Raw genomic sequence first — 11,232 nt, 5'->3', positions numbered from 1 at the left:
TTTCTCCCTGAGGCCCTGGTACTTCTCCAATTTCTCATGCTCCTTTTTCCTGATGTTGTAGTCACTTGGTATTGCTACATCCACCACAACGGCTTTCCTCTGTTCTTTATCAACCACCACAATGTCCGGTTGGTTCGCCATTACCATCTTGTCTGTCTGGATCTGGAAGTCCCACAGGATCTTAGCTCGGTCATTCTCCACCACTTTTGGGGGTGTTCCCCACTTTGATCTCGGGGCTTCCAGTCCATATTCTGCACAGATGTTCCTGTACACTATGCCCGCCACTTGGTTATGTCGTTCCATGTATGCTTTCCCTGCCAGCATCTTGCACACTGCTATTATGTGCTGGACTGTCTCAGGGGCCTCCTTGCACAACCTACACCTTGGGTCTTGTCTGGTGTGGTAGATCTGAGCCTCTATTGCTCTGGTGTTTAGGGCCTGTTCCTATATATATATATACAGACAACCTTTTTTAAAAGCCAGTACTTTTTTACTTTTACTTAAGTAAAATGTTAATGTGGTACTTTGACTTTTACTTGAGTACATTTTTGTCTGTGTATTTGTACTTTTACTTAAGTAAATTTTTTGAGTACTTTCTCCACCACTGTATATATATATATATATATCAGCTTCATAGATCCCGGTGACTCCCTGTAACAAAGAAAGCTTTAAGACAGAACTTGTTCAGCCAGTTGCCAGGTACTTGTGGTTTTTCCTGGAATCATGTCCTGTCTGGAGCTTTGCCTTCTGGTTGCTTTTGGACTGGTTAGACAGTTGTATTTCGAGCCCATTATGATGTAAATAATTAAAAATTTTAATAGAATAAATTAACGTCTTCAGTCAGGCATAATGACTTTCCCTGTAATTTACTCTTTTGTCTGTAAAAAAAAATAAGTGTGCATTACATAATCTTTCATAGTGGTCATAACCTGTAAACACAGTATTTTATTTCCTGGTACAGCATTCAACAACACTACAACCAACCGCATGTCCATCCATCAACAGTCAAATTTAGTTTGCTCAAGTCAAACCGGCTGAGCGGCTTCTTGCAGTGAAAGAGATCTGTCTGCTACGAGCAGCTACTGGTGGGTTTCTGCCCGGATGTATGAGTTGGAAATAGCGCCGATGCGAGAGGGTGGGGCCTTGGAGGTTGCTCACTGGAAGCACAAGACCGACAGGTTTTCACCAATTCTGCTTTGCTGGAAGATAAGATAACAGAACAAACCCCAAAACACACTCACTTTAAACTAACCAAACATTTATTAATCCTGCTTTGGTAAAGTTATGAGGAGATCTGAGAAAACCTTGAGTAAATCATGCAAACTGTGATGTTCAGAGCAACAAACGGATCACAGAATTGCATTACGTCTCCAGATTTGTACAGTTCTTCAACTAGAGAGGAACATACATGCTTGTCAAAAATGATCATAACAGCCACATGTTGGAGAGGCAAAGTGAAAGAGTTATTGACGCCTTCATGCACCATGCAGCATAATAAAGCAAGGGCAAATATTGCCCAGACTTCAATCTTGCACCAATAAACAGCAGGATTTTCTATCGCCTGGTTTGTATTTTGATCAGATTTTCTTTTTATTTATTTTGCAAACCATTAAAATTGACAGAAGATATAAAGCTTTAAAAATGTTTTCATAAATTAACATGTTGCTAGACTTGTCAAAAAAAAGCAGCCTAAATTTGTCTTCTTTCACTATATCTCCTTCACTTTTTGATAAATCACTCAGTTCCTTGTTGCATGAAAGAGTCCCCATCGCTGGTCTCCACTTTTAGAGCGATCCAGCTTTTCCCGCCATCCGTTAACTATTGCTAAATAATCCTCCTCGGAAAATTCCTGCAAAGTAAATAGCAGATCGAAGAATATTAGTAAGTCCTCCGAAGTTAAGTAAAACTTGTCCAAGTAAGTAAACCCCCCCAAGCTGCTCTGCAAACTAACCTGGATAAATTCATCTTTAATGTCCTCTGCCCTCTGCAGCTCAGTCTGGATCACTTCGATGAACTGGGCTGTTCGGTCTTCTACTCGAACATTGCAGAATCCAGCTTCCTGAACGAACTGCATCAGAGAGAAAGAGAAGCAGAGGCGGTGAGTAAGAGTGGAAACAGCACCACCTCCTGGATAACTGTGGCATAACTTCACGAAGAGAATGAAAGAAACTGTTTTTCATTGGAGTCGAGCAAAAGTCCTAACATATCTGTATAAAATGTCTTTCAAAAAAACTAGAAGGCATTTGTAGGTTTGACGTTGTTGTAAGTTGTTTTGGTCTGATGTAACGTTGCCTTTAGGCAGCAGTCTGTCTAGCTGGAGATTAGTCTGTACAAGAATTTCACCAAAAGTGATTGACAGTGGTTCTTGCTTCAGTAGCGCCCTGGGCAAGCTTCTCCTCCTCCTGCCAACTCCAGAGTCTGCTGCAGCAGCTGGTGAAAACCAGTGGTGGGAAGTAACGAAGTACAAGTACTTCGTTACTGTACTTAAGTACAGTTTTCGTGTATCTGTACTTTACTTAAGTAGATTTAATAATGGGGACTTTCTACTTTTACTCCACTACATTTTACAGTAAGTATCTGTACTTTCTACTTCACTACATTTCTACAAAAGTGTCGCGTTACTCGTTACATCCAAGTCGCGTTGCGCTTTTTGTCCGTTAAAATGTGAAGTTCAGGGATTTAAGGTGGCGCCGTAAAATCCGAGCAATAACGTGACTTAGTGTCTGTTGTCACCCATCGGCTCCACCTTTACTCGCACTCGGAGCTCCAGACATGCGCAGTGGTTTCCTCTGAGCGGGAGGAGATGTTTGTCTATAATATAATAGCTGCATAAATTGATATGGCGACATGTAAAATTAGCAGCGCTTCGCTTTCACAGACGGTGGGGACTTCGTCCAACTTTTAGCGTCACTTGGAAGGAAAGCTTAAAGAAAGGTAAGATCTGTGCTAGCAAAGCTAGCTGTACTGAGACACATGTTGCAGCTGATGAAAAAAAGTTGTCACTCATGCGCTGAATTATTGTGTGGAGGTGTTGACTGAGGTGTCGCATATATGGGACAACGCTGTGACCAAAGTGCAATATAGTGATATGACATTCAGGAGCGATCCGATTCTTCTGGACGGATCTTTACTAAGTCCTAAGGACTGAAGCCTCACTGAGAGCCGTTCTTTGTTCTTGTGTACACTGCGGTATATATATTTATATATATACATTCATTTAATCGCTGAATAAGTAAAAGTTGAATGTATGAATGCAGAGCATGCTCATTGCTCATTGATTGATTTGGTCTCCTGTCATGGTGGCAAACATCGCAGTGGGAGGGAGGATGAAAACAGTCACGGTGCTCATTCTGCTTAGTTACTTGTTGCGCCGTTGGACAGTGTTCATAGTTGAACGTTATTTACCGTTAATTGCGATGTTTCAGTTGTGGTTTCTGACATATGCAATATGGGCAACCGCCCAGGGCGTTATTTTTCTAGGGATAGCAGGAGACCTCTTCGGATTGTAGCACAGCGATGAAAGCAAAACAGAATGAAGTGAGTTTTAATTGATACTGGTTAAATATATTTCAGCTCTAAGTATTTAATATCTAGGTGTTTTTATGGGAATGTGGATCTTTCAGATCAATCTGAAAACCAATTATGATAAACTTAATGTTATTGTGTCATTTAGCGCGGGGCGCTGGTCTTGGGTCCGGTGGTCTTGACTACAACTCTGCTACATGGCTCCTTGGTTGCATGTCCTCCACCCCGCCCGCACCTTCTTTACATCCCCTTTCAGTTGGATTTCTTTCTAAATAAATGTGACTAATGAAGTTCATGCTATGTTAGGACAGGAGACAAAATGTTTCCATCCCTGAAATTATGATTCATAGAATCACATATCTAAGTCTAAACTGTTACAGAGAATAAACACAATAAGAACATGTTTAATCTGTGGTAGTGTTAACTAAAAATGGCACATTTCTGATGTATTAAAATTAAATACGATCGGCACACTTAATGATATTAGCGATTAGGTAATGCATTCAGCGAGTACTTTTACTTTTAATACTTAAGTATTTTTAAAAGCCAGGACTTTTTTACTTTTACTTAAGTAAAATGTTAATGTGGTACTTTGACTTTTACTTAAGTACATTTTTCACTGTGTATTTGTACTTTTACTTAAGTACATTTTTTGAGTACTTTCTCCACCACTGGTGAAAACACAGTTTATTCACTTTTCTAGGTTGGACGTAGATAAAGGTAAGACACAGGGTAAATGGTGCCACAACAGAACCTGACCCCTCCATTCTCAGCAGCAAGTGGGAGTGCCTGCTCATATGACACATAAATAAGTATTTTTTAAAATATGATGCTAGTGCATTCCCTATTTTTGTGGCACTCTGGGTAACTGCCCATATATCCCGTTTCAGAAACTCCCACTGCATATAGGAGTAGCACAGATTTAATATTTCAGCTGAAACATGAGTTTGGAGGTGATACAAACTGAAAGAAGGAAAAAAACAAAAACAACCCTGAAATGCTTGTAGTAGTGAAAGCCACATATGCACCAGCTTTTATCCACATCTGTGTAGTGAGGCTGTATGAGAAACTGTGGATGTAAAATATTCTATCCAGACAAAGCAGGCAGACAGTGTAATCATCACATGTGTCCTGTTTGTGTTTAAGTTTATTGCTTTTCTTATTTTTGATGTAATAAACAATATAACAAACAGATTTTTCCTATGAAAGAAAAATCTGTTTGTTACATTGTTGATGTAAAGAATGTAAAAAAAATCTAAATTATGCCAAATATCTGTTCATTTCTATGACAACTATTGGTAAATCATGTAAATGTACATTTTTCAACACAACTAGTATTCACATGGATCTTATTTTGATGCCTAAACTTTCCTGCAGATTATGAACACACACAGATATGGTAACACTGACCCTGTAGAGTCAATCTCAACAAACTGATTGGTCTCTGTTTTTAATTACAGTGAGCATAAAAAAATTAGACACTCAATTTTTTAAAAATTATTATTATTATTATTTAGAGAAATCATATGCACCGGTACACGGACTGTGTCCCACCCTGCATTTTTTTCAATCAAATACATGTAAAGTTTATATTTTGTTGGGATGAAAATAGTTTGACTATTTTACATTTTCATATTTCTGTAATAAGTAGTAGTAGTGGTGGTAGATGACTTTTTCCCTACAGTTTGGTGGTGAGTCAACATGACGTGCTGACTGCTGCAGGATTTTGAATAACAGTAAAGTTTCTATTCTATTCTATTCTATTCTATTCTATTCTATTCTATTCTATTCCTTCGTAGCAAAAACGGCATAATGTATTTATTCATTACCCTTTAGACATTAATGCCATCACTGTTAAAACAATGAAGCTCATCCTTCAATCAGTACATCTTCTTATCTTGATCAAATCTAAACAAAATAAACTGAAGACATTGGTTAAGAACTGGCACTCAACAAAATTTGAGGATTTATTTTTTTAGATTTCTTTGAGAGTAAAAACACATAAAAATTTTAATCATTACTGTTTAAAATGCTAACATGAGTGTTAACATTATGTTACAGCGTTGCAACCTTGGCAGGAGTCTCAAGGGTTGATAGAGATGATGTGTCTTGAACTTTGTCTTTATTGCTCTTCTTTGCTGATGATTAATAGATTAATTTCATGTGAGATGCGTCATCTTATTTTTTATTTTATTAATGCAGCGGGAACTAATCAGCAACTGATATTTCCATCGCAGAACGACTAGTTTTAAAATGTGCTAGCATGTCATGAAAGCTAACTCTTCTAATATTGAACCAAACTACAAAGCAGTGGGAATTGCTAATATATAAACCTGCTGGTTTACCTTGCCATACTCTGACGGTGTGTAGAGGATGTAACCTCTCTGTTTGACATAGGCCTCAAATACTGGAGTCCACGGCTTCTCCCCGCAGCAGTAGTCGCTGATCAGCAGCTGACCTCCCGGCTTTAACCAGGACTGAGTGCAAAGAAGCAGAAAAGTTACTGATCATATGGCAAAAGGAATAACAGAATAATCGTGACATCAACTCTTAACATTTTTCTTATGTTTCTCTCACAAACAAATCAACGTAAATATAAGATAAGAAAATGATTAAAATTCTCACATGGAAGCGTTTGAAGAGAGCCAGTTTGTCATCTATGTGCAAAATTGTGTCTCTGCTGTAGATCACGTCAAATGAACCTTCTGGAAACGTCCTCTTAGTAGCGTCTGCAACCTCAAACTGCACCTAAGGAAACGCCAACAGCTTAGAGATATTTTGTTTCATGGTTGTACATTGGGTGCATGCTTATAACAAAGGAGCTGCAGAGGCAACTCTCTGACTTTTAATATGAAAAGTAAAAGTAAATAAACGAGAACCATACTGATGGCAGCTTCTCCGCTCTTGCCCTTTCAATGGCAATGTCGACCATGTTGTCAGACAAATCCAAGCCAAGCACTTCCACCCCAAACATCTGCAGAACAGCATAACATTTGCCTTCCTTTTAGTTCTTATAATCATTTTTGATGATACGGTGGGCTGATGTTTCTCCTGGTTTTGTTGGTCTTACCTTTGCCATGTAGAAATCTCCTCCTCCAATTCCACAGCCTACATCCAGAACCTTCTGTCCTCGCTTAAGGTTCAGCAGGTCCACAAACTCCTGTTGCGAAAATTATTTTAGCAAATCTTTAATTTGCTAAAATATCAAATCCTCAGCCCACTATTAAACATTTTAATATGCATTTCGCTTTCTTTTAGCATTTTGCCTTCTTTCTGAAACATCTTTAATTTTTTTTTTACCTTGGTTGTGCTGGGTCCACCTGTGCTGACATAACCAGCCCCAAACATCTTTTCGTAGCGCAGGATGCCTCGTCTGGTGTACTGCTGGTTGTCCAGGAACTGCTGGAATGTGCCAAAACCACTCTGGGAATTGGAGGAGCGAGGAAGCTTCTGCAGAAGCCAACACATCTGGTTCGGATTGTTTTTCATCTGAGACAGCAGAAGGATGAAAGCAAGAAAATATGATGAAAGGAAGACATGTTTTTTTATCTAAACTTTTTACCATTTTTTTAAACGTGAAGTATCACAGAAATTATCTGGAGATAAAGACTTAGCAATACCTCAACATAAGTCTGAACACTCTTTTTAAAGACAATATCGAAACCAAAGTTTTGGCCTCCCTCCGGTGTCTCCACCTGCACTGAGGTGGCCAGGTGAGTGTACTGTGCCTCACTGCGGTAGCAGGTGGGGTTGAAATCTCTCTTGCAGTCACCTTTAAAGAATAAAAAATGTAATTATTTCTGTTGAATAATCAAAAAAAAAAGAAAGAAAATCTCTATTCTTTAAACCTAAAGGCCAAATTATTATATGGTTTATTATATGGTTTAGGGAAAGCAAATTTAATTCCCAAGGCAATATTTCTTAATTTAAAGGTTCATCAGCTTAATTTAATATAAATAAGTTGTTTAAGCTATCTGCCTAAAATGCAACATTTTACAATTGTAAAAGATTCATAAAAGTTTCCTGTTGACTCAGTACCTGAGCGGTGGTTGCAGGACTCTCTGAAGAAGAGAAAGCCACCAGGCTGCAGCCAGTTCAGCATTTTCTTCATGAAGGACTTCAGCTCTTCGTCACTCAGATACATCAGCAGCCAATTGGAGAAGATAAAGTCGATACTGAGGAAGTAGTTATATTAGTAACTCCAAAATGTGCAGCTTGACAGGAAACATATTCTATACAGGAGAGATTAGCGAGCATCGGTCATGGAAAGTAGGTATGACCTGCAGGAGGCGCTTTAAGATCTGATGCATGAAATGTTTGATTAAATATAAACTCAGTTTAGTGAAGCTGAGTCACAGTTTGCATTTCACCAAGAACTGCAGGTATAAGCTTCATCTGATTGTGTAACAGCAGAAGTCAGGAGATCATTTTCGGTGCCTCTTGTTTCTTTCACAACTGATTCACAGATCAGTCGTGATTTATTTCATCTATTCTGCTTAACTTTCAGCAAGTCTGTACTCTTCAATCCTACCTGTGCTGGGGGATGTCCAGCTTTGTGACGTCAGCTTGGACAAAGCTGACGTTGCTATGGTGACCATTGTTCTGCCTGTTCTTGTCCACAAAGCTTTGCATGAAGTCCACCGCGGTCACATGGGTTGCCTTGGTCAGCAGGTGGCTGGTGAAGCGGCTGCAGAGGAACATGACAGTTTTCTATGACACAAAAATGAAGTTTGATTCAAACAACTTTAACTGTAAGAATGAAGCATTTATAATATTGCTGCAGCTAAGAGTTATTTTACTTGTAATAAAAAAGCTCTGGAATCTTTTAATAGAGACAAACTTGTTTTTCGGATTAAATCGCTTTGTGTTTTATTTGTACGCTGGTATTACTGGATCTTACTTCTGCAATTAACACAGCTGATCATAACATATCACCTGGTACACCGTACCAGTATATGGCATTATCTAGGATTTTGCTAAACTGCATCAGAATGTACTTGCTTAATTTGGCAATTATAACGGAATAAACAAAGATCACATCTGGGGTTCCTCAGGGTTGTGTTGTCGGGTCACTTTTGTTCAAAATTAATATCCTCTGCCTAACTCAGAATATAGGGTAACACAACATTTCTTCCCCTAACTATGCAGATGAAACACAACTATATTTCTGTCTAGTTATGCAGGAAACCTAACTATCATCATTGACCAGTATCTAAAATTTCAAAACAATGTAATTTCTACTACCAAATCTGTCTCATCAAATCTAAAAGATATTGACAAATCACCAAAAAAACTCAAGCAATCTGACCAACGCAGGACAATGGATTATGTCCTGATTGTTCTTAAATAACTGCTCTGGATTAAAATGAAATGTCTAGGACTAAATACATTTCAAGGTTGATAGATAAATATTAACCATGTAGACCTGCAGGTCATCAGAGCAGCGTTTATTCAATGTTTCCTCAAAAAAAATCTAAAGAAAACAAGGTAGCATTTAATTTTCTTCCTCTTACTATTTACAATATTGCTTTAGCTAAGGGCTTAAAACGTTTACGGAGAGTAACTGAGCTTCTTGCTCACCCAATCCCAGCTCCTAGCTCCAGCACTCTGCGTCCCTCCAGGGAAGGCAGCATGGACAAGATCTCGGGCAGCTCATGCTCGGTCAGCTCTTTGGCTCGGGAATCCAGCATCATCTCCTCCACGGTGGCAGCTTTGGAGTGCTCCTTCCAAAACTCTGTCATGTTGCAACGAACTGTTGAGCAAACAGACTGCGTGAGTTGAAACTGAGGATTGGAAAACGTTAGACAAATAAAAGGACAAACTTTGGTCAGATGAAAAGGAATTTATTGCCACATCAATATTAAGTTGTTGTGTAATTTGAACTATTGAACTCTTTCCTGAGTCGCTGACTTTAGACACGGGGAGGTAAAACGTAATGCTTCTGTGTATCTTGTCAATCATAATTCACCTTTCAACCAGTTCTTGTGTGTGTGTGTGTGTGTGTGTGTGTGTGTGTGTGTGTGTTCAGTTTAATGATTATATTTTAAACAGGCGGTTCTTATAAAATGTCTTTTAAACATAAATCCACACTAACTCCCTGTCCAGCACACAGATTAACCTTTAATTGAACAGATTAGACAATCTTAAAACAGTATGGTGATGTTCTGCTTACGCAGACACAATTCATTTTAGATTTTCTTCTATTTGTTCATGGTTTCTAAAAACAATTTCTAAAAAAGAATAAAATTGTATATGTGAAAAAGGGGAAAAACTGGATGATTTTAGCTGAATTTATAAGATTTAAAGATCACAAGTCACATAATTTAGTCTCTTTTGATCATCATTTGTTTAATATATATATATATATATATATATATATATATATATATATAAACTTGATTCATTACTATTAATTAAAAAAGAACAATATTATCTGTAGAACTGGGATAACTGCATGTTAACTCCTGAAAAAGCTTCAGGGATGTTTTGACAGTCCAGTGCTCCCATAGGATTACTTCCACCAACTGAGTGAACAATTACAACAAAACCACACAAGGCAACAAACTCCAGCTGGATCCAAACTTTGGTTTCATCATTTCCAGAAGACTTTCTGAAATCCTCCCGAAGAAAGCAAGACTTGTCTGTTCTCCTCATACCTTTTTCCATGGTGGTCTCTGGTTGATTAGCGCAGCAGGAATTAATCTCCAATGTCCATTCAGTATGGCAGGTAATGCTTAGACTCTTTTTTCTTTTTTTTGCAACTTGTAACCCCTCCCAGACAAAGTGCAGATTTCAGCTTCTGTGGTCGCTCTTTAAATAAAAAGGTCAAAGTGGCGCGGCTAGGAGGTGGTCTATATGTAGGCACCTGACCATTAGGATGCGTCCAATGTAGTGGTGGGGGAGGGTGTTCACATGAATAATCAAACAAGGACACGACTCACCACAGTGTGAGAGGCTCAGACTTCCCACCATCAAAAAAGCACCTGTGATAGCTGTCAGCCTAAGGCAGGACGGAGGCTGGGTGATGCACTTACTTGTCATTTTGTACAACGGTCGGTCTATGTGATGCTTCCCAGCGACGGTCTGCCTCACTGGTTTTGGCTCACCTCATCAGGGTTGTGCTGACACCATAGGAAATGTCTCGTGGCATGTGCGAATTACGCAATGTTGCCTCATCCCATTCGGGCTCAAAGCCAGGACAGCTGCACCGAGCCGTGTGAGGTTAAAGCTGCAGAATTTGCTGGAAAGTTCAAAGAGCTTTTCTCTTTGGATTTCTTACTTGTAAAATAAGAAACAAATCAACATCAGTTGTTATTATGTATATTTATACAGTATATTGAACTAAAGTTTTTCACTGACTTGTTCAATCTATAGATATGGACTAACCTAGAGTTAAACAAACAACAACAACAACAATAATAATAATAATAATAATAATAATAATAATAATAATAGCATTTTCCAAATAGTACATGAGATTTTATTCACACACACAGGGACATTTTGTCATATTACAGTCACAAAGTTCAATGTATTTCACTCGGATCTTGTATGATAGAGCAACATAAAGTGACATAACTTTGAAGTTGATTAAATTAAAAAATCTAAGTTCCTTCCATTAGTTTTGTATTCCACCTTCTGCAGTCAGTAATCTCTAGAACCCTCTTCTTTAGCTCCAGTCATCAGATCTGATTAGCTCTTTTGCCT

The 11,232-nt window shown here is 38.5% G+C and overlaps 1 protein-coding gene across 2 annotated transcripts; it reads right to left on the bottom strand.

Moving 5' to 3' along the window:
• Nucleotides 1-925: 925 nt before the first annotated feature.
• pmt (phosphoethanolamine methyltransferase) lies at nt 926-10,671 on the bottom strand. 2 transcript variants are annotated; one of them, XM_008420379.2, is made up of 12 exons: nt 10,560-10,671; nt 9,106-9,277; nt 8,057-8,212; nt 7,564-7,700; nt 7,146-7,297; nt 6,826-7,014; nt 6,596-6,685; nt 6,410-6,499; nt 6,151-6,273; nt 5,871-6,002; nt 1,952-2,068; nt 926-1,849 (listed from the first exon to the last, which is right to left on the bottom strand). In XM_008420379.2, exons 1-12 carry the CDS (start codon nt 10,564-10,566, stop codon nt 1,739-1,741), a joined length of 1,476 nt encoding a protein of 491 aa, XP_008418601.2. In that variant the 5' UTR covers nt 10,567-10,671; the 3' UTR covers nt 926-1,738. The 2 variants fall into 2 exon arrangements, with proteins under 2 accessions (XP_008418601.2, XP_008418600.2); XM_008420378.2 differs by lacking the exon at nt 10,560-10,671 and adding an exon at nt 10,182-10,351.
• Nucleotides 10,672-11,232: the final 561 nt, after the last annotated feature.

The sequence above is a fragment of the Poecilia reticulata genome, chromosome 10 (genome assembly GCF_904066995.2).
Source record: "Poecilia reticulata chromosome 10, P_reticulata-male-v2, whole genome shotgun sequence".
NCBI lineage: Eukaryota > Metazoa > Chordata > Actinopteri > Cyprinodontiformes > Poeciliidae > Poecilia > Poecilia reticulata.
The sequence above is the reverse complement of the archived record's forward strand: the minus strand, read 5'-3'. Positions and strand labels throughout refer to the sequence as shown.